This window comes from Barbatula barbatula (assembly GCF_947034865.1).
Source record: "Barbatula barbatula genome assembly, chromosome: 7".
Classification (NCBI taxonomy): Eukaryota; Metazoa; Chordata; class Actinopteri; order Cypriniformes; family Nemacheilidae; genus Barbatula; species Barbatula barbatula.
Genome location: NC_136770.1, coordinates 16,822,683 through 16,846,811, shown reverse-complemented (window position 1 = coordinate 16,846,811; position 24,129 = coordinate 16,822,683). Strand labels below are relative to the sequence as shown.

Sequence of the window (24,129 nt, the reverse complement as noted above, 5' to 3'; positions counted from 1 at the left end):
GTCTGAAATGTCTCCGTCAAGCTTTGTGCATTTCTTGGCCTGTTAACCTGTGACGTCAGAGGTTTATTTGCCACTTGTAACCAAAAATTGTAATTATAAGTAATTCGACGGTGAGGGTTTGATTGTTTCCCACACAGATCCATGACCATTTCTGTGGAGGGCAGGACTGAAAACACAACCGTGTCTTTAGGCCAGTACATTCTTATTGAGGGAGAAGATGACGACAATCCTTTTGTGGGCCAACTTCTGAAACTGTACAATGATGGTAGGAGTACCTCTTATTTTATCCAGATTAGATGGATTGGCATGTGAGTCTTTGTTGATTAATTGAACATTTGTGTCCAGATTCAGGGAAAAAGAAGACCGCTGTGGTCCAGTGGTATGTGCGGATGTGTGAGATACCGCAGACCAAGCGAAAGCTCTTGTGTAGAGACCCTCATCCTCAGGAGATATTTTATTACCTCGACCACTCGTGTGATAACGAAGTGGATGCCGAGACCATTCTTTCACCAGTACAGGTGCAGACAAATTTTTCATGCTGAACGTCTGATGTAGATGTTTTTTGTTAAATAACGTTTTATTTATTCATTTTCTTTTAGATTGAGTATGTCTCCCCTGAAGCTTCTTTCCCAGAGGGCAAAAGCAAAGACATCCTGTTTGTCAAACTCTTATGGGACACCAAAACCTTCCGAGCATTGAGCTCTGATAGAATGCAACCACCTCTGAGCCCCAAATCTCCCCCGCCATCATCACGAGGGCCTCGGGCTCGTGTTCTTCCTACCCCGGACCCCACAGTAATGAAGCGGGCTGTATCGGGCGCGGTCACTTGGGGCAGCATGAGCACCGGAAAAATCAATTCGGAGGCAGAGTCTCTCCATTCGGCCTCCAAACTCTCAGCGGCTAAAGCTCTTAGTGCAAGGAGGAGAAGCAGGGCCACCTCCGGACCCCATGTTCGCAAGAAACTTGACTTGTGCAGTGAGTGGCATTCTTTATTCAAATTTGCATCAGACCAAATTGCTGGCATTATCTGAATAGCAATGTTACTGTTACTATATGGCAGGTCCGAGTAAAAACATGACCCGAGATGATGTTCTGGAAGAGATTCTTGATGAACCCAAAGGAGCGGGGAAAACACTGACGTCCAAGTTGAATACTTCTCCTACGGGCCGCATTTCCATTTCTATCAGACTGACTCCACTCAAGGAGCCTATCTCTCCAGCTGCACAGGAGAATGACGAAGAATCCAAGTATGTCTTTATGCTAATTATGTACATTTACTGAAATTTTTAACAAGTCATGGGTGACTTTCTCAGATGGAAGTTGATGTAAATACACACTTCAACTGTTTTGCCCTTTGCTCTAATCAGTTTAGTTAGAGACAGTTGTATCTCATTCTCATACAAAACTGTAAGTAGAGTCTGGTTATGTAAGTCTTGCTGCCATCCTAGTACATTTTTCGGGCTGCAGCCTCTTGGGGAACTACCACTTAGCACAGGCAGAACTCCCCGGAAGAGGCAAGCGACCCCTAGGAGAGCGAGTATGGGAGATCAAAAGTAAGATGTCCCTCCTATTTGGGTGTCGGGCACAAAGACGCACAGGGAATAAAGACTCATTGGTCTGGATATGTTTGTCTGTTATTGTCAGACACAGGATACGGGTTGTGTGGGTTGTGTCACGGTAAAAAAAAATAATTCAGGTCACTGGTGGCCCCTGGATCACTTTCTGTTTGTGTTGATGTATTTTATGTTACTTTGACTTCAACAACTAACTGAAATTTGTCACATCTAATGTCGAAGCAGGACAGGAACTCCTTCCAGGAGGAAAGTTTCCACTGCACTTAAAGAGCCAACTTTGACCGCTCTGTAAGTACTGGAGGTCTCTAGTATCTTATTCTCTGGGTTGTTACTTTTTCCAGCTACAATATCTTTTTTCCATTTTGACCACTAGGGGATGCAATTTCTCTTTTTTAAGTTTATTTGTCAAGATGTCCTGTTTCTTAGGACTGATATTGGAATTGTCAATTAGCATGAATTAGTTTATTTACGATATCATATTTGTTTGTTTTCCCATTTTTTTTGTGCATAAATTTTAGAGCCGAAGAAGACCATGAAGATTCTCCCGTTCAGACAGATGCCACTCCTCGATCCAAGAGGAAGGCTGCCCAGGTTGTGTCCTCACGTATCAGAAAGCAACTGTAAGTCCATGTTAGAGCAACATCTGCCACAAAAGTATTAGTCAACACCACAGCCATATATGCTTATTGAACATTTAATGATCAAATGATCACAAAAGTACTGGAATTAAAGCAGCCTACTCGCACGCACGTTTTCAAGTTCTCAGTCTGCCCCAAATTAATCTCAAACCAAATAAGAAGCCAAAACAAAGTCAGTACAGCCGTGCAACAAACTCGCTAATAGAGAAGCGCTATAAGAGCTTTAGCTATCAAGCTTGCCCAACATTTCATGTTTTCAGGAATGTTTACTGTTAACAGGTGGTAATACTGTGTTATGTTTATCAGTTGTATCATTCTTTAAAGACCTCTCCAAACAGTCTGTAGATTAAGCAAATTGATAAAACCTTCTAAAGACCTTTAATTGCAAGTGTCACCCTATGAATTTGTTTTACTGTTGAAATATTTTATTTTCAAGTTACTTTAATGCATTAATACTTTTTAGGAAGTTTATATTTTGTATTTGAAGTAAAACTTAACCACTATAAAAAAACATAACCACTAAAAAACGAGCCACACTAATATTTTCACCGTAGTTACTGTTAACTATGACAATTTTTTTATTTAGGTAATAATAATGACATATTTCAGAGTATCTGGTAAATTATGTATTTCTTTAAGTTGTCATTCAGAATCGTAAAAGAATCGCAATTCTCCGTTTATCCAGAATCGTGCAGCTCTAATATGATATCATGGTAATTGACCCTACATTTTTTATTGTGATTAGGGGCTGCATTGCGAGTTATCTTTTTGAATTGATCTGAAGGATCAGTGAGCTTCAGGTCATGTTATCTGTCTTAAACCTGGTCTGGTGTCTTGTGTTATTGTCTTTTTAAGAAATTTGTTGAAAAACAAGGTTGACCTGCAGTCAGATGGTGAAGATGGCGAAGATGATGACGACTGCTTTTTACCTGCAAAGATTGACCTTCAGAGCAGCAGCGATGAGGACGCAGAGGCAAAGATCGACAGTGAAGATGAACTCGTTGTGAAGAGGCGTAGGGGTTCCCGGACACCACGCTCAACAGAGAAAACCTGCACTTCTGCAAGGACCCCACGTAAAACGCCTAACAAAACGGTATCACTGATTTGTCCTTTTTACCATTTCTCTCTCATGCTATCAGTTGTGTGCCCTTAATAAAAGCTTTCCTCTTCAAAATATTCAAAATGCATTTTTATTTATTTAACTGTAGACTGCTCCAGCCACGCCACGCACACCACGTCATGCCACTCCCAGCATTCCCAGCAGGAGTGCGCCAGCCAGGAAACCAGGGAACGTTCTGGAAGAAGCACGGGCACGGTAAGCATGGGCCAGCAAGTTTCGCAGTATAAGTTCATGCAGGTATTTTTGTGTTGTATATGAGTTTTTGATTATGCTGACAGTATTATGACATTTTTAGCCTTTTTCCCTTATGTCGGTGTGTTTGCTACAGGTTACATGTGTCTTCAGTCCCAGAGTCTTTGCCTTGTCGAGAACAAGAGTTCCAAGACATCTATAACTTCGTGGAAAGTAAAGTCATTGATGGGACCGGAGGGTAAGACTTGAGGGTCATTCTGGTTTAACATTCTGTACCAAAAGGTCACAAAGTTCATTTTTGTCTTTCTCCTTCTGCAGGTGTATGTATATCTCAGGCGTTCCTGGTACCGGTAAGACTGCCACGGTACATGAGGTGATCCGGTCCCTTCACCTGGCCTCAGAACAAGACGAGATCCCTCAGTTCCGCTTCATTGAAATCAATGGGATGAAAATGACAGACCCTCATCAGGCTTATGTACAGATACTGCAGGTCTATATAATGTTGCCCTTTTCACCCCTCACTTGATTTATCTTTGTGAATTTGTGAAAAATGTGAATTTGTTTGTTGGTCTTGTTTTTAGAAACTGACTGATCAAAAAGCAACACCTGACCATGCTGCTGCCCTACTAGAGAAACGTTTCAGTGCCCCAGCACCCAAAAAAGAGACTACTGTGCTTCTAGTCGATGAGGTGAGCCCACGATTACAAACTTAATATGCACATTTACTCCTTGAAAATATATATCGACCCACAAACAGTTTGTAGCTGGAGGTCATATCTACCTTCCGTGCTATATTTGTCTGTGTCCTATTTAGTGTCTGATCCTAAATATAGCTTTTTTCCCTTTAGCTTGATCTCTTGTGGACCCGCAAACAAAACGTGATGTATAACTTGTTTGATTGGCCAACCAGACGCAATGCTCGCCTGGTGGTGCTAACTATCGCAAACACTATGGATTTGCCTGAGAGGATCATGATAAATCGTGTGGCCAGTCGATTGGTAAGCAATGACTGGAATGTATTGTGATATGCGCAGATATGGGTAGCCTGTATTAAATGCTTGTCCACTTTGTAGGGGCTGACAAGAATGTCCTTCCAGCCATATACCTTCAAACAATTACAACAAATCATCACATCAAGACTGAACAGAGTTAAAGCGTTTGAAGAAGATGCTCTCCAACTGGTGTCAAGAAAGGTTGTGAAAGCATGTCATTTCCTTAAGATCAATTGGAGCAAGAGGTCTTTTTTTCTTAGATTTTGGGTTTTCAGAAAGACTAAACTTGTTTGGGTTACTTACCTTTTGGGCCTCCCAGCAGTTTCTCTGGCTAGCAGGTGCCTCTGAGGTATTTTGTTAGTGGCAAACAGATGTTTCTATTAAGTGTGCAAATATTTTTCTTTGGATCAGTGAGTTCCCGAATCTGAGTTTCATGGTGTTTATGGTCTTTTAGGTAGCAGCACTTTCTGGTGATGCGCGACGTTGCCTTGATATATGCAGAAGGGCCACTGAGATTTGTGAGCACTCTGCTGGTCAGCAGAAAGGCAGTGGATTGGTTGGAATGAGTCATGTGATGGAGACTTTGGATGAGATGTTCTCCTCTTCCTACATCACAGCCATTAGGTAAAAACAACTGTGTCTATGTGATTGTGTACACATTGCAAAAGACAGACATACTTGCTTAAAGATTATATCTAATTTGTATTCGGTTTCAATGTTATTACAGGTGCGCCTCTCTTCAGGAGCAGCTCTTTTTGAGAGCTGTTATTGCAGAGTTTCGCCGACTGGGTCTGGAAGAGGCCACGTTCCAACAGGTAGTTAAGATAAACAAATCAGACGGAGCAAAATATCTAAATGCTATTGAATCAGTTGAATATGGAGTTTTGAATGTTTGGTTACGTGATTTCATTTTTCACAGGTGTTTGTTCAGCACCAGGCTCTGTGTCGTGTGGAGGGTCTACAGCCGGCCAGCGTGTCTGAAGGATTGGCGGTCTGTCAGAGACTTGGTTCATGTCGCTTGCTTCTTCTTGAGGGCAGCCGTCTGGACCTGCTGCTGCGTATCCGACTCAATGTTAGTCAGGACGATGTGCTTTATGCTCTGAAGGCTGACTGAAGATACTTTGATGGCTCTGGGAAAAAGCCTTGTTGCAAACCTGTTTGGAGTAAGTCCAGTTTTCTGGACATTTAGGGAGTGGATTTTAAAGTCTCATTTGGTGTTTCACCTCTGTAAATGGCTAGAACCCGACTTCATGATTTTAATCTGAGATTTTATCCAGCATTTTCGGAATAAGTCATAGCTTTTAATGGTTAAAGTTGTGCGTGTGTGTTCCATCAAGTAATACGTTTTAAATGTGCCTGTAATGGCTGACTGTTTGTACCCATTCAGATTATGTTGATCGATTCTCAGTCCACACTTCTATTTAAAATTTTCACAGAATGCTTGACCATGAACCAGTTTTAAAACCTTTTATTACACAAGCAAAAATTACACATTTATAATTTAATACCTTTAAATGTACAGAACATTGATTTATTTTTATTATTTTACGTGTGTATTGTGTTGTCTTCATACAATAAAGCTGTTTACTCAAAATATAAAGCTTTTTGTTATATGTCATTATCATCACACAGTGTTACAACAAAATATAGAGAGCACAATTACTGAAGGTACAATCAAATATGACCCATAAATATACATTTTAGTAGCACTTAATTTTACAGTCTTGTTTCCCATGTACATACTGTGTACTACTAAAAGTAAATACTATAACTAGGTACTAATCCTGAATCTACCCCTAAACTTATACATATTACATATTATAATGTAGTTAACTTATACTACACCGTACTTTCTTTGTTAAGTACACTATTGACACTCACTTTTATCCAAAGCGACTTACAGATGAGGAAACATTGGAAGCATTTTAGCTGTTTAAAATTAAACATTTTACACTACATTTACATTTAGTCATTTAGCAGACGCTTTTATCCAAAGCGACTTACAGATGAGGAAACATTGGAAGCAATTATAACAACATAGGCAACAAAATACATAGGTGCATCAAACTAGTCCATTAAAGCCTAGCACAGTATAAAAAGCTAAGAATACACAGCCATTGTGTATAGTTATTTCCACTACAAACACTTGTAATGTAAAAAGAAGTGCAACTGAAATGTAGTTGCTTTTTTCACCCTCATATCATTCAAAACCTGTATGACACTTTATTCTGTTGAACTTGGATATTTTGAGACGTTTTTGTGTCTATATAATGGAATCAATTGGGGGGGGGGTTGTCATGTTTGTCTTAGCAATGTTCTTCAAAATATCGTCTTTTGTGCAGAAGTCCAGAGATTTGAAATGATGTGGGGTGAGTAAGTAATGGAAGAATTTTTATTTCGGTGTGAATACAGTCCCTTTACACTTTATAAATAAGGTCCCACACACTCTGGTAACAGAAAATAATTTTGACTTGATACTCGTAAAACACATTTACCATCAGACCAGTTAAAACAACCTCACTCTCCATTTGTTATACAGGCTCTTGCTGTTATTTCCATGTTTGTATAGCGGCAGGCTGAACGATGTTCTTGAAGCTTCGGTTGTTCAGTCAGAAGGAGATATGAATGGTTAAGAATCATGGTGGTGGATTCTAGAGAGGGGCTGCAGTTGAGTTTTTCAACAGACAAATGAGAAAAGGCAACATCTCTGTACACATAGTCATTCCCTTTAAAGCATGGGAGTGTATCGTTGTTTTTTAAAAGCACATAATCACATGCAATCTCCAAGTCCTCCACAAAACTCTCCTTTTCACCAACCAAGAAGGCTTGCTCAGGGACTGAAAGACAGGTGGATACCTTGCATGGTTTTCCTTTATCCGCAGCCTCTGATAGAATCTCCACCACTGTACAAGTATCATCTTCACATTGCTTGATGTTGAATGTTGGCTCCTGATTTGAAGAGAATATAAATGGGTGAATGTGAAAACGGTGTATATAACAAAATCTGATATTTTTACTGTTTTCAAATTCTAAGTGATCAAACATGATATCAATTACCCAGTGTGGTCCCTTGAAATCTGTCAGGATCCCCTCCAACACCTTGTTTAGGTTCGGGACTGATGGCCACAGAGTCTGCTTTACCTTACTAATGGAGTAAATTCAGGGTTTATTTATATACTTAAAGGAATAGTTCACCCTAAAGTCGGTCATTTCATGTTGTTCAAAACCTGTGTATGAATGTTTCTGTTGTGGGTCCCAAAATATGATACTTTGAAAAATGTCTCTTTGGTTTTGTGTACATACAATAAAGTCAATGGGGGCCAGCATTGTTTGATTAAAAACATTCCTTAAAATATCCTGTGCGTTCTGGAGAAGAAAGTTAGTTGTACAGGTTTAAAATGACACGAGGATGAGTAAATAATGAAAGAACTGTCACGTTAATTTTTTATATATATGTTCTATATTATAGCTCACACATAAGATTGTCACAGAGTGACTTTGGACTGAATTACCTGAAATATCTAGAGAAAAAGGAGATGATTGCAAAAGCAATGATAAGTAAAGCCAGCGGTACGCAGATGATGAAGATCCACTCTGTGTTGAGACAGAAATAGTTAAATATATCAAACTTGCCCGAAGTTACAGACTTGTAATGTGCCATGCATTTTGTTTATGGTTTTGATCGAAAGGATTCCAACCTTTGGCTGAAGGCAAGTGGACAGTGAGAGGTTCGGTCCAGTCACTCCAGTATCCGCTATAGATCGATCCATCAGGCCGTGCTTTGACCTGGATGGTATATTCACTTCCCTGTTGGACATCCAAACATGTGCTGGTCTTGGATCTTGGGACTGTGAAAATCTACCACAGGGATAAGTTTGAATGTATGTTTAATACAGTAATTTCTCTGGCATTTCATTTAGTGACTGCCAAGTTGTTTCATAACGTTGTCCATAGAACATGAAAGAGGAATGCAATGAAATTGAATGGTGAGGCTGTCGGTCCCTAAAATTCTGGCTTTTGTGTTCCACAGTCACATTGATTCGTCGCAATATAAAGGTTGCTAAGCAACGACAGACATTTCATTTTTAAGTCAGCTACTGTATACCTGATAACTGACATGTTTTTGTATTCGCCCTTTTCAATGCGTTGTCTGAATAAAGCTATTTAAAATGATATATTTAATTCACTGTCACCTTCCACCCATTGTCTCCTTGATGTTTATACTGGATCTGGTACATTAGATATTGAGAAATCTTCATTAGGGGTGGATCCCAATTAAAACAAAGCCTTCCTCCTTCAGTTTGTGCCCACAGTCTTCTTGGAGGCTCTGTTTGGACTGCCAAAACCAGAAAGACAAACTGATATAAAAAGTCCATCAGAAAAAGTTACTATCATGATGAGTATTTAGGTATTTTATATAGTTAAATGTTATATTTAAATATAAAATAAGTTAAGTGAATAAAATGTACAGAATTTAGTGGCAGTTGAAAATTCATGGAGCACTGACCATGATGCTAAAACCACTTGTTTGGTCAAAACTGAAAAGCAGCAGTTTAACCGATGCACGTGATTCTGAAGATAATTTTTTTTTAAATAACATTTCTTTTAGTTTAAATTTATATTTGGACATCAGAATCTGCCTGACATTGTTTTTCAATATTTTAAGAGGTTATTTGAATAAACAATTGAATATGTTTAATAATCATGTTATGTTTTTATTGTGTTTGTAAGATGTATTTTTTGAGTTACTATTATTTAACCAAAACAATCCAACTAGTTTGATAGATAAACTGCGATCCAATATAAAAATACATGATTTTAGATTTTAGTTTTTGGAGTTATCTATTTTGGCAAGTGAACTCTTCATTTCTCCTCACACTTACTGGTGCTGTTCATACTGAACGTCTTCATGTAAAAGTTTCGACCAAATTGTTCCAAATCAGCGCTGAGATAAATCTGATAGACAGTGGACTCCTCACCATACAGCACACACTGACTGAAAGTGTTGTGCTCTTCTGAACACACCTTCCAACTGCCCCACGAACTTCTGAAACGCAAGACAAAACAGACAAATAAAGTAAATAACGTGTAGCTGTAACAGAATGTGTTGCACACAACATAAAAAAACAACAAAACACAATACTGTACCTGTTTGTTTGTCTGTAATGTAGGTTGTATCTGCCCTCGTATATTTCTGTGCTCCATTCGCATAATAATTGGTTCAGATCAGCAGTGTGGCACCACAATTTTATGTCATCTAGAAAAGTAGCCGGAGTTCGGGTGATAGGATGTATTATTGAATAAGTATTATATAACAGAACATTAACTTTTCATATTGTACTTAAGGGTCATTTTAAAATTTGTCGATATTAACCCTGTGAAGAACATTTTACCCAAGGTAATGAAGCCCTACTATGAAGCACATTTTTTGCAATATTTGCCTTATGTCTGTTTTCAAGTTGTAAAATCTTTTTCGAGCCATTGTAAACCACAAATACTCTCCTCATCTCTTACCTGAAGATTGTACAACCATAGCAGTTACATAACTTGACCAATCACTCCAAAACCCTTTTATAGTCCTGACTCTCATTTGCAATGTGCAGTTTTCTCCTGGAACCAAAGAGGTGAGCTTATGAGAATGTCCTGACACCTATGAGGAGCGAACAGACGCTATTTTTAATAGGCCACTTGTATAATGCTTACACTGTATAAACAGGAGTATTTAAATGGGTATATGTTTCAGACTTACTAGTTCTTTGCTTTTCTCTTTAGTTTTAGAATGGTAACGAATTTCATACTCTGCCTTTTCCCACAATTGTTTTGGTGGCTTCCATTCAACTAACATCTGCCCAACATCTCCAGTAGGGCGGAGCGTTATATTCGAGGGAGGATACAAAAGAACTTTGTGGAAGATATAAACATATAGATTTTATTTTGATACGAGGACTGTTGCTTATTAGTGCTCATTTAAACACACTCACGCTGGTTTTCCACACTGACATTGCGGTTGTAGACGGTTAAGTTGTTGTCAATATCTATAACTCTTATCTGTGTCACGATGAGCAGATACACATCGCTAGGTGGGAAGTCGCAAACATTTAGGACCTCTTTGTTCTTTAAAAGCTGTTGTTTCACATCACACCTTATTTCTTCTTCAGAGCTGTTTAAGACAAACATGTATGTTTTTAGCAGACCACCATAGGAATATTTAGACTTTTAGCTAGTATGACTGTGATGCTTCAGTCTCCTTTTAGAAGTGTCTGGCATTGTCGTGTTAGATAATGTCGTCTACCAAAAGGAATTACTTAGAAAAGTGGAAGCCCCTGTAAACAGTGTACAAAAATATTTCTGAAACTATTCAAAATGGTGTGAAATATTCACCTATTCAAATATTCAAGGTGGTACCTTTTTACAATTTAAATTTAAAACTTTTTCAAGAGTGTAAATTCTATTGTTTGTTGCAAAACAGAAACATAAAACAGGCTTACCCTTCAAATTTGTAGAGAAAATAAAATGATTTTCCCACTGTTGATTCCCAAAAGCAAGTGAAGCTTTCTAAATCCCAGGTAAAACATTTTGGGTTATTATCTGAATCCAGGAGTGACATTTCTGGAAAGGAGGAAAGCCTTACATTGAGCTACAAAGCAAATAAAAAGCAAACATCTGGAAATGTGCGGATGAAAGGGTTTTCATATTTAAAAGCAAAGTAAAAATGAAAAAATACAACAAAACGAAGTCCAATATGAAAATTACAACCAAATATATGTATTTTCAGTGTATCATATCTAATCCTGAATTCATAATACATTATTTACTATTCGGTCATATTGATCAATTTTAACTGACTGTATATTTCGCAGCTGTTTTAATATCAGGAATAGATAACTTTCACATAAACTAAAACTACATCAAAAGAACGATTTAAAAGGCACATTTGTAAAAGCTAACACAAATGGAACAGTCAATGAAAATATAATATAATATAATGTAATATGATCAACCCATCAGCCATACCTTTCACTGAGAGGTCTAAATGCACCTGACTGATCAGACAAGACAGTATCCACCAGGTGAGCTTTGGCTCCATTATGTACACAGGTGCTCCATAGACATCACTTTTTTTAAAGTGTGTGTAAATATCTTTGTGTTAAGTATGTTAAGTTTTAGGATGGGGCGGGGAGGTTTGAAGGTGGTCATTTGTGGGGCCCAATGCAAAAGGAAGTGGTTGCATTGGTGACTGAGCCAGGCACCCGGACTAAGTGACTCCTTCACACGCACAAGCTCACATTGTGCTTATACTGCTAACTGAATAAAACTGTAAGTCAATAAGGCTTTAAAAAGAGTCACGAACATTGAACAATGTACACTATTGAATGATGTATTGTAGGCCTATAAATTATTTATAATTAAGATGAATTTGTACATTTATTTTTGTTTATTGATAATTCGTGTTAGGCAGTATTAGTACATGTAGAAATGAACATCATCCCTCAAATAATTCAAACATATTTTATCAAAATAACCTAAACAATAATGTATTTGTCTTTAGGTGTCTTTTTTCCCATCTTTAAAGGGATAGTTTACCCCAATAAAAAAATGATTTAAGTAAACTTCATTAACTCAAGTAGTTCCAAACCTGTGTGACTTACATTTTGTTTCTGCAGAACACAAGAAAATATATTTGAAGAACAGTGCATGGTGACCAAACAACACTGGCCCCCATTGACTTCCATTGTATGGAAAAAAATCATTTCTGAAAATATCTTCTTTTGTGTTCCAAAAACAGATGTTTAACATCATGGCTGTAAATGATGACATGATTTTCCAATTGTGTGAACTATGCCTTTAACAGGTATGTCAAGGGCGGATTGGTGGGGTTCAGACAAGAGGATTCACGGTGTCTTAAACCTTAATAAAAATTCTAAAACAACAAGCATTGAAAGATTCCATTCAACACAGTAACCAATGCTAAAATAACACATACCAGAGTTAAAGGCAAGACTTGTCTCAGGATACCATTTCTTCTGTTTTCATTAAAGTGTGAGAGTTGGAGGAAACTGACTGACAGTTCCTGTGGCAAAACAGGAGGAAATACCTTTGACAGATCAGCAAGCTGCAGCAGGGAAGAGGCCTGACCTCAACTCTACTACTGAGAGCGAGAGAGCTTGTACTTTCTGTTCTACATTATAGGGTTTGTGGTGGCCTCTGTGATGAGACCCGTCATCAGATGATTTATTTATCAAAGTAAACATATTGTCTAACATTTTTTAAATGATTAGACTATGGCTACAGCATCTCGTGCATACGTCATACACATCACTACCTCAGTTTTAGTGGCTTTTCACTGATAAACAGAACATTAACAGTATGCACAAAATTTACTTAAAGGGACAGTTCACCCAAAAATAAAAGTACTTTCATCATTTCAAACTTGCATGACTTACTTTCTTCTACAGAACACAAAAGAAGACTTGTGAAGATTGTTGGTTACCATTACCAAACAACATTGGACAGCATTGACTTCCATTGTCTGGTTTTGAATGTTCATTTTTTAAACTATCCCTTTAAGGTAGAAAGATGAGTTTCAGGGCAAAACACGGTACATCATTATATATATTGATTTGTTTCTCAAGTGCTACATTGAATGATACAAGTGTCATTGTCCAGGAACTGCATTTAATATCCATGTCAACAACCTCACAAATGGATTCTTCCAACACACAGATGGAAAATAGTCTAATACACGGTCCAGATCCCCACAGACCCTCATGTTGTAGGTTCCATATTCTCTTGATTAATCCAAGATAAACGCATCTAGTCCTGAGATATCCAAACAGAAGTTAGTAAAAGAGAATCAAAGGCCCTAAGACTGTGCTTTCACAGTCCGTTCTCTATAGCCATGTGATCTTGTTGGAGTGTCTCTTTGAACAATGGAACCTGACCACAGGAGAGTGGCAGTAGCGTGAATCCCTGCTGCGATGAGCCTCCCGTGGTCTGTGAACCCTTCTTGGGTCTGGGGGGGCTGGTAGTCAGGGCTCTTCAGCTGTAGCATCTATTCCAGCGTAAGTGAAGTTCTCAAAGAGAGCCATGTTGACATAGGTCTGCATTCAAAAAAAGAATAATACACGTTGGTCTTTTCCCAGAGGTTTATTTTATGATAAATGATTGCTAGGTGTTCACTAAAACCCACAGACAGTGACCCAGAATCATAGTGGTGAGCTGTGCATTCGCACCACATCACGATTCTTTTTTTAAATTTAAAATATATTTTACTTACCTTTCTAGCCTCCTGCATTCTATTAAGCTGGATAGAAATTTGTGAAAATGGTGGTCGCTCATAGGGTCTGTCTCGCCAGCACTGCCTCATCAGTTCATACCTGAATAATAAAAGTATGCAAACGATTACAATTACTTGCTTGATATGATGGTCCAGGGCTAGTTGTCACACAGGAAAGCTGTCACACAGGCTTTATCTCAAGGTTTGTGTCAAAAGTCACAAACCTTGGGATTTTTTGGTTCTGTATGTTTGGTTCTAAATTTAGGGAATTTCTGTATTTTATTACCACAAATAAAACACACACACACACACACACATATATATTAATACAATCATTAATTATATAACAAAGGTTGGGGAACGTTGTCATAGTTCACTATTGCCATTTTCTGTAAATGCCCATACAGGGGCTGACTTCCAAAAATAAACTTATCATGAGAAATATTTACTTGAGTTAAATGTTTGACCATTAGACCAAGTCTCCCTTACAACAACAAGCAATGTAGACTCAACAGTTGCAGGAAAACGTGAAGATGTGTGCTTACACTTCATCATCACAGTTCTTGGGCTGCTCCATTCTGTAGCCCTGAGGCAGTTTCTCATAGAGCTCGGCACAGGTCATCCCACAATACGGCGTCCCACCTGTTAGAGCACATTTATACCATTAGCACAGCATCTCCTAAACAGATACACTCTACAATGTGTACAAAGTGTTCAATAAACAAGAAGTGCTGACAACCAATACAAACAAACTTACCTAAACTTACAATTTCCCACAGGAGAACTCCAAAAGACCACCTAAATGCCCAAGATAGATATATATGTTACATAAACATTTTACAGGAGTTTTAAACTTTGCAGAAGTTTTTATTTAACACTGTGTCTTCACCGGACGCGACACGACACATGGCTTGTTCTAATGGGATTTTCGCGTTGCTTCCGGTGTTGACACTGTGTAAGACTAAAAGTTGCAAAATGGACCTCTCCTCCCAGCCCAGATTGGTTTTGATTTTGGGGTTATTGGGGGATTTGCTAGAATTGTTAAATGACTGTAAATATGCAAGATGCAAGTCGCCTGCATGACTAAAGTATCAAACTCTGAGGGAAAGTAAAGACAAAACATGTTAAATAAAAAAACATATTGTTTGTCATGTCATGTTATTTTAACTTTTCAGAATTTCCACTGTTACACTAGTAAAAATAGTCCATTTTGACAGAGGCATTGTGGTCTCGTGAAACTCAAATTTTGAGCTTCCTGGTTTAAATTATCAGTTCCTTCCTTCTTTTTTTTATCAGTTGCTCATTATAAATGAAGTCAAATGATGGACATTTGACTTGTTTTGCATTGAAGAAACCTGGTACCATTGCACTTAATTTATTTGGAAAACTTTATAAAAATAAAAATTTGTAATAGTTTCACACTAAAATCCTGTTCAGAATTTTCACCCTTCTAAGGTACAGTATATTACGTACTGAGCATATTCAGTCTCTCTATGTTTAACAGCATACTGACAACCATAAAACAGTACAAATGCACAGACTACACTTACACATCGCTTTTTGTGGTGTAGACACTGTAGTTTAGGGATTCGATGGCCATCCACCGCACAGGCAGCCTTCCCTGAGAGAAAACAACGTACAACTTATTTAAAGAATGAATATTCTATTGATATTAGAATAGAATTAATATTGCTCTTTTATGACATTTCACTTATTGCTCCCCAAACTCTTTGTAAGTTGCTTTGGATAAAAGCGTCTGCTAAATGACTAAATGTAAATTACTGAATTAAGAATTCATTTAGCATCTTAGTCACACTTGTTTGACACTGAAATCTTCTACGCCTTAATATTGTTTTATTATTAGTAGTAAAAATAATCTGAATAAAAACGTAAAGGGAAGGTGCACAATTATTTTTACAGCTAATGATTGATTAAACATTGACAGCCAAGTTCTCGAGCTTCTACTGTATTTTTATCATCTATTTATATGGACTCTCATATAGTCATGGTTAAAGTCATCTTTACAGTTATCATTCACAATCTGTCCTTTAACAGATGGGTTTGCCAGGTTTGACTCAGATTCAAAAACAGCTAAATAAAAAATTGCACAACCACACAAGTAACTCTCAAGTTATTTTGAACATTGAAACATTTTGTCTTTGTGGTGCAGTTTTGCTCAGTATTATATTATTACATCATTCAAAATCTACAACTCAGAGATATTGTCCTCACCATGGTCTTTTTGACATAAACTTCCTCACCACGAGACAGTCCAAAATCAGCTATTTTTGCAATGAGATTGTCTCCCACAAGAACATTTCTGGCTGCCAAATCTCTGTGGATAAACTGGTGACACACAAGCAATATAACCGGAAAACTGTTAGAATTGATGCAAATAATGTTTCTATATTTCTATAATCTGTTATCTGTTTGCAAATATGCATTCGTTTATTCTGAGCATCTTGATATACCTGTTTGTCACTAAGATAATGCATTCCAGTTGCAACATCAGCAGCAAATTGCAATAGCTGCTGCGAGGTGAGTGTGGAGGCAGTTCCATGTTCCTTTGCAAAGGCAGGATCGGTCTCTAGGACACGACTCTTTCTTAAAAAGTCCAAAAGATTTCCGAAAGGTGCAAACTCTATGGCGATGTAAAGGTAACCTGTGGAAAAGCGAAGCTATCACATATCTGAAGCTAATTTAATAATCTGCATTGCCAATAGGTGGCGTACTCACCTCTGTTCTCACAAGCTCCAATAAGATTAATGATATTGGGATGTTGTCCTAGTTTACACAGGACCTCTAATTCACCTGCAAAGTCCCTATGGTCATTCTCTGAGGCAAACTCTGTAGGTGGACAACACAAACGCACAAAATAAAACAAATGTTAAAACAAACCCTAGATAACAATATTATGTATAATATTATATTTTATTACCCTTCAGCATCTTAATGGCAGCACTCATTTTAATTCCATCTTTTTTGACCATGGCCTTGATAACCTGACCAAAGTTTCCTTCTCCAATCACATCCTCAAACTTAATGTCCTCCCACCCCAGTATGGGATAGGTGAGGGGCTCAGGCGATGGCTTCGGACGTCGGGTCAGTGTGAGAGTTCCCGAGTTGAACTGTAAGATAGTTTCCTCTCCCTAAAATTGTGTATATATTGACTTTTATTACAAAGTTTGAGATGTTTATTTTTTTCTTGAATATACTAACAATATTTAAAATAAAAATATTTTATTTCTGTTTGCATTTATTTGCAGGATATAGAAACAGGTTAAAAATAACCTTTTTAATCTTTAAATAGACCTCAAATACTGCAAAAAATCCGTTCTTATTCATTTCAAGCAATAGAACAGTAATATTTGTACATGTATTTAAGAAAAATTATACATTTGTTTTTTATGTTTTATATGACAGTTTTCATGTGTCTTGTCATGGTGTCAGTCTTTTTACATCGCTGTTGAATGACTTTGGTTTGGTTGAGGTTTGATTCTGTCTCTTAAATTTTTCTTTGGCTGTATATTATTAAATATGCAAAAGTGGCTCCTAAAAATGTTTGGAGGCTTTGGTCACACTTAAATATGTAATATTAATACATTTTGTTGCACTGTACTTGTATGTGTGTAATGACAATAAATTGAATCCAATCCAATGTAGGAATGTCTTTGCATTGTATAAGACAATTTTAAATCAACTGTTCTGTTTTAAAAGACTTGTGGTTATTTCAAATAATAAAAAAGAATAAAAACGTTCTTACTTTCTGGTTTTCAACTGCTTGTGCTAAAATCATTTGACAAAGCATCCACTCACCGATCCGGACTGATAGGTAAATGTCCGTTTTCGTTTAAGAACAGATTTTCGGATGTAGAAGAGAGCTAGGAGAGCCAGAAGGATGGTAACACAGGTTACAGCCACAGACCCAACCACAGCCCACAGAAGCTGATGCTCTTCGGCCATTGGCCTCCCAACTTGTTGAGTGGTTGGAATAAAGTTGGAATATCCTGAGCGATTTAAAATCAAACCACATTTAGGAGAGTTACTTGCTTATACTATTAAATTATACAGAAAAAACGTATATCCAATTACATTTAATGGAATACCCTATCGAAACACTAATGTGATATTTTCTTGTGCCTAAAGCAGAATTGTTAATTTTGAACTTACCGTTTTCTTGTGTCCTGGCTTTAACAAATGTGCTCCACTCCCCTGGCACTTTGGAGAAAGCTCTCACCCTAAACTGGTACGAGGTGCTTCCATTGAGGGATGATACATCCATTGTGGTTTTGTTGCCATCATCTGTGTCCACCCAAGGGTGCAAGGTGCTCTGGCCCACTGGCTGATATTCAATGCTGTATTTGACAATGCCACCATTGGGGTCCTCAGGGGGCTGCCAGCGAAGCCGGACTGCACTAACAGACAAAGGATCTGCATGAACGTTACGTGGAGAAGAAGGGCCTGGAAAAAATCAAAAAGTATTTAATCCACCACATTCTGACTAGAATTTTCCTAGAGTGTCATTTTCAATGTCATTAATGTCTCATTGTGAGAGCTAGGTGACAGATTTCTGTTACCCTGCTTATAGATGTGGATGTGATGGGGCCTTGAAGGCGGTCCATGGCTTCCACAGTTTACCAGCTGGACGACCACTTGGTAGTCTCTGCGGTACTCCAGGTTGTAGAGCTTTGTGGAGAGCACGTTTAGCAAGGTCGTTTCCTCCAACAATTTCTCTCCGTGTGGTCCAAAGAGTTGAACTAAAAAGCCAGTGGCATCACGAGACCTGCCAATCACAGACCACCTGATGGTGGCGTTACGCCCTTCCACTGAGCTGGAATCAATCTCAGGCCTGGCAGTGGGCTCTGGTGACACAGAACACGGGTCACTTTTATTTTATGTATTTATATAACAGCATTCGCTGTTTGCTTTTCTAGTTGATTGACTCTTACCTGGACAGTCGGTCTCCATGATTGCCTCTGGACCCAACAAACCTTTTCCTCCATCCCCGGGTCGACTGAGTTGTACACGCACGTGGTATTTGGTTGAGGGCTTCAGGTTCATCATTGTGATGGAATCGCTGCTGTACACTTTAACAAAGAATTAAAAAAGCTGATCATTCACAACATGTCTTGACCACTCAACCTAAATATTTTCTTAAGCATTCCTGAAAACAGAATTAATTTAGCCAAAGTTTGCATCCCTCACCTATAATAGAAGACCAAGAATCTCCTGTATCCATTGGCTTATAAAGCAGATTCGTAGAAATAATGGGACCATCACCAGTGTAAGTGTCCATCGGCTTTACAATCAGCTGTTTGCTGCTCTTTGCCAACAGTTTAGGAGCAGTGGTTGGATACGGTGGCTCTAGTTAATAAAGTTTAGGGTCTTTAGATTTGGGAAGTTTTTGTTAGAATGAGACAACTTTGAAATAAAATATTTCCTCACCTCTAACAGTTAAGGTAAACTTGCGAGAGTCCTGTCCTCCATTTGTGGAGACCCGACATTCCCACACGCCATTATGCTCTGCAGACAGGCGTGTGATCTCAAACTGAGCAGTGCTTTTTCTTGAGTCTTGAGTAGTGTGAGATGCCTGGCAATCAGTGAAACAAAGACAATTAAAACAGAAAAACAAATGGAACCTTCATGAAAAATAGCTGACAATTACAGACAAATAGATAAGCCTGCTGGTCTCTCAGTCTGAATAGTCAAGTGCCAAAACCAGCAAACCAGACCAACAAATCATTTAGAGTTGGTTTAAACTATTTGTTGTTTTCAAATGTGACCCTTAAGGCCTGCTACAGTATTTGGCACAGGATTGTAGGTATTGCAGACGATGTCCTGAAAAACTCCTGACAGTTTCTTGAAATTTCCACATTCCTTTACTAGTAAAGAAATTACTTTTACAGTTAATTTCAATTTTAGAATTAAATTTAGTGCCTTCCGAGTACATTAGAACTTATTTAATATTTAATTTAAATTACTATTCATCTACGTATACTACTAATTGAATGTTTATTAATTGTATTAAATTAAATTAAAACTTCTCAAAACTTATAGATGTTTTCGGAGGTTTACCGGAAGTCGAGTTCGGGCCACATAACATTTGCTTGTGTTGTTTCTTCTGAAACTGTCCATATATCAGCATATGGTTGCATCATGCTTGAGCAAATGGTTAAAAGAAGAATCCTTACAAATATGATGATTTGTAATTGTGAGGCGGTATTTGTTGTAAAACTGCTTTGAAAACGCATGTATCAAAAATATTAAAAAATATAAATGTTCGCTGTACAGTGCTTTGAATAAAAGCATCTGACAAATGCATAAATCTAGTAAGTTCTTAACCTCAACAAGAATTGCATTTTTGCTAAATTTTGCAAAACTGCTTTACACTTCTTAAACTTCTTAGGAATCTCTGTTTCACCTTAAGCACAGTGCATTCCAGCTTGCGTAGTTCGATGCTCATGTGGCTGGGCAGAGGGTGGCCTGTGGCAGAACATGTAATTATATGGCTGGAGTTCAGGTTTCCCTCCAGGTTACTGACCATGTCCAAAATCTCTGGTGCACGATCTGAAAAAAGACAACAGTGCTAGTGAGGTGGAGACACAAATAAGAGACTTCAGAGTTGATGGACATTGAAGCCTAACCTGATTTCTCACACTGTTGTCCTCTCCAGCCTGTAGGACATTGGCAGCCGCTAAAGCGATTGCATTTCCCTTTGTTTGTGCAGTTGCAACTTAAAAGACAGTCAGCTCCGTACATTCCTTCAGGACAGGCTGTGAACATAAGTAGAGCATTGACAGGTTTAAGTCTTCACAATTAAACACAAAAACAGGCATTGGATGGATGTCAGATGGATGTTTTGATAACTCTACAAAGACATGAGAACAGATGGATAGAGCAGTGGGAGATGTTTGTGTTGGTAAGATTGATGGTTGTCGAATTGTTACTGGCAGATCCCAGCAGCACCTGTTCAAACTTTAATTTCAGAACTGAATCCTTTCTGGAAGTTTCAAATGATACTCTGTATGGTGGACACGTTAAATATTTATTGTTTGAAATGATCTTATGTTAAACTCACGTTTATGACAGCGGTCTCCATGCCAGCCGCTGGCACACGAACAGCCGTAAGGATCGGTTAGACAGAAACTCAAACCCTGGCAATTATTTTTTGGTCCACAGGATTCCTGGCAGTTTCGACCAAACATTCCTTCACGACAGGCTGCAAGACCAAAATGAGAAAGAATGTTATGCGTAAAAAAATTGCACATAGCAATAGTTGTTACAAATGCATCTCTTACGCAATTTACTGTATAGTATGTACTGTTTATGTGTATATGTACTGTATATGCACACAGACGTTTTTTGAAAAGTCAGGAGGAAATTTTGCTTTTGAAAGTTGCGTAATTAATCAAAAGCTCTGATATTCACATTGATTTTTCAGTTTATGCAAACTAAACAAATTAGGCCGATTCTAACATTCTTGCCCAGGGGAGATGCTGGAAGTTTATTTGCAAACAAATAAATGGTTTATGGCATCCACAAATATGTGAGCATGAAAATATCAAAAAAGTTTTACAGTTAACATTTTCAACTAAGGTTTATCAAAGATTATGCAGATGTGACAGCCAACTTTAAGAACTCATATCTCACCTGTCTCACAGCGCACTCCCATGAAGCCTGGAGGACAAACACAGTCTCCATCTTTGTCATGGCACACACCCCCATTCAAGCACTCAGGACAATCTTTATCACAGTCTGAACCCCATTTGTTACTTGAGCATTCTGGAGAAATGAGAGCATTTATTGGAAATACTGTAAACTATGGGAGCAAAAATGTATTACATGCATATATTGAAATGGTAATGTTACTAATTATGTTACCACGAATAATAAGACGCATCCAGGCACTGTATATAGGACTTTCCCCCACATAGCTGGCACTATAGATCCCCGCGTGGCTTTCATCCACTTTCTCTAGGTCCAGAACTAATGTGTGGTTTTGAACATCAGCTATTGGTGTCATGTAGTTGTAGTTCCCTAAAACAAATCAGAATATACTTGCTTGTAAATCCCTTGCCAAACCTGAAGAATTACTTTTTATAGGTGTTTTTATTTTCGAAATATACAGTATGTATGAAGAGTTTGGTTCCAAAAGGAGATAACTCAGTTTTTCACTGTGCATTCCAGTTAATATCAATCGAATTGCTGTTGATTGGTTTTGAATGAAGCCATAATAACTGAAAAAAACTACAGCTAACTAACACAATACAACACAACAAAAACATTATTTTTTTTCAATTCTTTGGAAAATTTTGGAAGCAAACTTTTCATATGTTTACTTATTTGTTGAACAGTCAAATCTTTATGACAGTATCTTGAACTTATCATACTTTGTGTGCATGTCATTGGCAAAATGTGGTCTTTCTCAATAGTTTGCTTAACAACCTGTTCATCCTATGGACATAAAAATGACTCAATAGAAATAAAATGAAATAATTTTTATAGAATTGTAACAGTTGGCATTTACCATTGAATTTCCATACAATGTCTCGTCTGTCCGTCCCAAGGACGTCCATGGTTAGATGTACTGTTTCTCCGATACTGGCAGTCTGAGACATCCTTACCGGTCTAAAATGACCTTGTAATAAAAATTACACCAATTACACCAGTACAATACCAATTTACTTCAATCTGTACTTTATTGATTATATATGATGAAAACACTCTTAAAAAAGGTGCTTAACAGCGATGCCATAGAATATCCAATTGCATGGCATCGTGAAGAACCTTCATTGGAGTGTACACACAGATTTAAATAGTTCTAGTGCAAAACATAACAAAACTGGCTTTGCCAAACGTTTAATTTCCTGTGGTGGTCATACCTTTACTGTAGTTGTTTATGAGTGTGATAGTGGCAAGCTGGTCAGAGCCTCTTTTTGAGTGGCAGAAGAAAATCCCACTGTGGCCAAAGTCTGTAAATCCAAAGGCCACTACTTCTTTAGCCTGTGGCCTATGCACAGTAAAATGAGGTGGATCTACAAGACGGACAATGTTGTTGTCCCTCTTGATGTTTAGATGAATGTCATCTGTGTCACGCTCTCCAGATATACAGGAGAGCCGGAAATCATGAGCATGTGTGGCCCCATTAGAAGTCATGGTGAGATCCATGACAGCATCTGAGAGAGGAAACATTCCATAAATATTTATTTACAACTTCTCAACAACATTAAAATGGCTTCATTAATTGGGAGAAAACAGTGTGACATCATCACTGTCTGTGTGTGCTGTACAGGATGTGGCTCATTTTTAAGAAATTATTTTCAAAACAACAACAGAGTCAGTATAATATAGGCCGACATTTCAGCTTCTACACATTTTCCCCTGGCTTTCTGCCACTTTATGCCCTCCTCATCACAAGAACAATAAAACAGGAAGCAAAGAGGATCCCAAGGCATGCCTTCCATACTGAATATAAATCCATGTGTGATATAATGAAAAAGAACAAATCAGTATAAGATGGAGACCTTAATATTTAAATATTGCTTTAAACTATGTAAATATTTACCTAAACCCTGACACAACTCATATGCAAAGCTTGTAATAAATAATAATTTTTTAATAAATAAAAATAATAAATAATATTTTTTAAAAGCTTATCGTTTTTGTTATTATTATTTTCATTTATAATGTTTCCTTTCGTAAGGTTTTACAAAGATAAGGAACAATGGAAAATACACAGTAAGCTACAAACTGTATTGTAGTTTTTATAAATTAATTTAACAATTCATTTAGAATAACTGTAGAAGCTAATATTTAGGAAACGATCACTACCAATAAAATAAGTTTTTGTCAGGTTGATTACCATTTGACTTGTATTACCAAAGATTAATGAATGCTTAAACATGAGTTAGCAAGGTTTTTTTTTCTTTTATAGTAAGACAATGTAAAATCACTTTGAACAGAAGTGAAAAAGTGATTATTGTGGCTAAACTACGGTAACTTTTCTAAAGGGACAAAACATCCATGTGGTTATCGTTTTATCATTCAGATGAAGTATGATTCAATTTGCATTACTTACCAGAGATGCAGACGAAACACAAAAGGCAGATTAAAAGAAGCATGACTTTAATATTCCGTTAAATCTCAGATAATCCCTTAGAAATAATCCAAATAGTTCGTCAGTGGTTTATACATAACAGTAGGATCTCCGGATCAGCGGCCGACGCCGCGCGTTATTGTGCATTTCTCCAATCACTGTGAACATCCATGTGCAAACGCGCGCTTGTGTAAATCAGTGCTTTTGACACTCTGAAAAACTCCTGCTTACTCTACGCTC

General features: G+C 37.7%; 3 protein-coding genes across 7 annotated transcripts in view; 1 reads left to right on the top strand and 2 right to left on the bottom strand.

The window, feature by feature from the left end:
* Nucleotides 1–6,106, top strand: part of orc1 (origin recognition complex, subunit 1) — a 6,729-nt gene extending 623 nt beyond the window's left edge. The window contains exons 2-18 of one of the 3 annotated variants that reach the window (XM_079459987.1): nucleotides 138–265; nucleotides 346–518; nucleotides 600–975; nucleotides 1,061–1,247; nucleotides 1,449–1,553; nucleotides 1,800–1,862; nucleotides 2,093–2,194; nucleotides 3,068–3,305; nucleotides 3,421–3,527; nucleotides 3,661–3,762; nucleotides 3,843–4,014; nucleotides 4,106–4,213; nucleotides 4,373–4,522; nucleotides 4,598–4,717; nucleotides 4,971–5,140; nucleotides 5,244–5,331; nucleotides 5,436–6,106. In XM_079459987.1, coding sequence (XP_079316113.1) covers nucleotides 138–265; nucleotides 346–518; nucleotides 600–975; nucleotides 1,061–1,247; nucleotides 1,449–1,553; nucleotides 1,800–1,862; nucleotides 2,093–2,194; nucleotides 3,068–3,305; nucleotides 3,421–3,527; nucleotides 3,661–3,762; nucleotides 3,843–4,014; nucleotides 4,106–4,213; nucleotides 4,373–4,522; nucleotides 4,598–4,717; nucleotides 4,971–5,140; nucleotides 5,244–5,331; nucleotides 5,436–5,630 — 2,584 coding nt within the window. In that variant the 3' untranslated portion in view covers nucleotides 5,631–6,106. Of the gene's footprint in view, nucleotides 1–137; nucleotides 266–345; nucleotides 519–599; nucleotides 976–1,060; nucleotides 1,248–1,448; nucleotides 1,554–1,796; nucleotides 1,863–2,092; nucleotides 2,195–3,067; nucleotides 3,306–3,420; nucleotides 3,528–3,660; nucleotides 3,763–3,842; nucleotides 4,015–4,105; nucleotides 4,214–4,372; nucleotides 4,523–4,597; nucleotides 4,718–4,970; nucleotides 5,141–5,243; nucleotides 5,332–5,435 lie in introns of all 3 variants that reach the window. The other 2 variants (XM_079459989.1, XM_079459988.1) reach the window with 2 other exon arrangements.
* Nucleotides 5,970–11,729, bottom strand: mpl (MPL proto-oncogene, thrombopoietin receptor). Of its 2 annotated transcripts, XM_079459991.1 has the most exons (13): nucleotides 11,531–11,685; nucleotides 11,005–11,125; nucleotides 10,498–10,676; nucleotides 10,266–10,417; nucleotides 10,031–10,166; nucleotides 9,665–9,773; nucleotides 9,400–9,563; nucleotides 8,710–8,852; nucleotides 8,215–8,374; nucleotides 8,029–8,110; nucleotides 7,574–7,661; nucleotides 7,373–7,465; nucleotides 5,970–7,178 (listed from the first exon to the last, which is right to left on the bottom strand). In XM_079459991.1, the coding sequence occupies exons 1-13, from the start codon at nucleotides 11,601–11,603 to the stop codon at nucleotides 7,146–7,148; spliced, it is 1,533 nt and encodes a 510-aa protein (XP_079316117.1). In that variant the 5' UTR covers nucleotides 11,604–11,685; the 3' UTR covers nucleotides 5,970–7,145. The 2 variants fall into 2 exon arrangements, with proteins under 2 accessions (XP_079316117.1, XP_079316116.1); XM_079459990.1 differs by having other exon boundaries at nucleotides 5,970–7,465; nucleotides 11,531–11,729.
* tie1 (tyrosine kinase with immunoglobulin-like and EGF-like domains 1) lies at nucleotides 11,531–24,129 on the bottom strand. Of its 2 annotated transcripts, none has more exons than XM_079459986.1 (23): nucleotides 23,872–24,129; nucleotides 22,676–22,969; nucleotides 22,321–22,431; nucleotides 21,675–21,830; nucleotides 21,444–21,575; nucleotides 20,872–21,012; nucleotides 20,438–20,566; nucleotides 20,215–20,360; nucleotides 19,239–19,383; nucleotides 18,999–19,157; nucleotides 18,743–18,880; nucleotides 18,371–18,655; nucleotides 17,964–18,254; nucleotides 17,610–17,800; nucleotides 16,732–16,921; nucleotides 16,530–16,640; nucleotides 16,265–16,455; nucleotides 16,026–16,139; nucleotides 15,344–15,414; nucleotides 14,551–14,591; nucleotides 14,339–14,435; nucleotides 13,794–13,893; nucleotides 11,531–13,617 (listed from the first exon to the last, which is right to left on the bottom strand). In XM_079459986.1, exons 1-23 carry the CDS (start codon nucleotides 23,912–23,914, stop codon nucleotides 13,546–13,548), a joined length of 3,348 nt encoding a protein of 1,115 aa, XP_079316112.1. In that variant the 5' UTR covers nucleotides 23,915–24,129; the 3' UTR covers nucleotides 11,531–13,545. The 2 variants fall into 2 exon arrangements, with proteins under 2 accessions (XP_079316112.1, XP_079316111.1); XM_079459985.1 differs by having other exon boundaries at nucleotides 16,732–16,942; nucleotides 23,872–24,095.

Coding starts and splice junctions, on each gene's coding strand:
- tie1 (XM_079459985.1), bottom strand. CDS start 23,914: ATGCTTCTTTTAATCTGCCTTTTGTGTTTCGTCTGCATCTCTG. Junction 18,656..18,742: donor CATGGAGACCGACTGTCCAG/GTAAGAGTCAAT, acceptor CTGTGTCACCAG/AGCCCACTGCCAGGCCTGAG. Junction 13,894..14,338: donor AAGAACTGTGATGATGAAGT/GTAAGCACACAT, acceptor TTTATTATTCAG/GTATGAACTGATGAGGCAGT.
- mpl (XM_079459990.1), bottom strand. CDS start 11,603: ATGGAGCCAAAGCTCACCTGGTGGATACTGTCTTGTCTGATCAGTCAG. Junction 11,126..11,530: donor TTTAGACCTCTCAGTGAAAG/GTATGGCTGATG, acceptor CCTCCTTTCCAG/AAATGTCACTCCTGGATTCA. Junction 9,564..9,664: donor CATTACAGACAAACAAACAG/GTACAGTATTGT, acceptor CTTGCGTTTCAG/AAGTTCGTGGGGCAGTTGGA.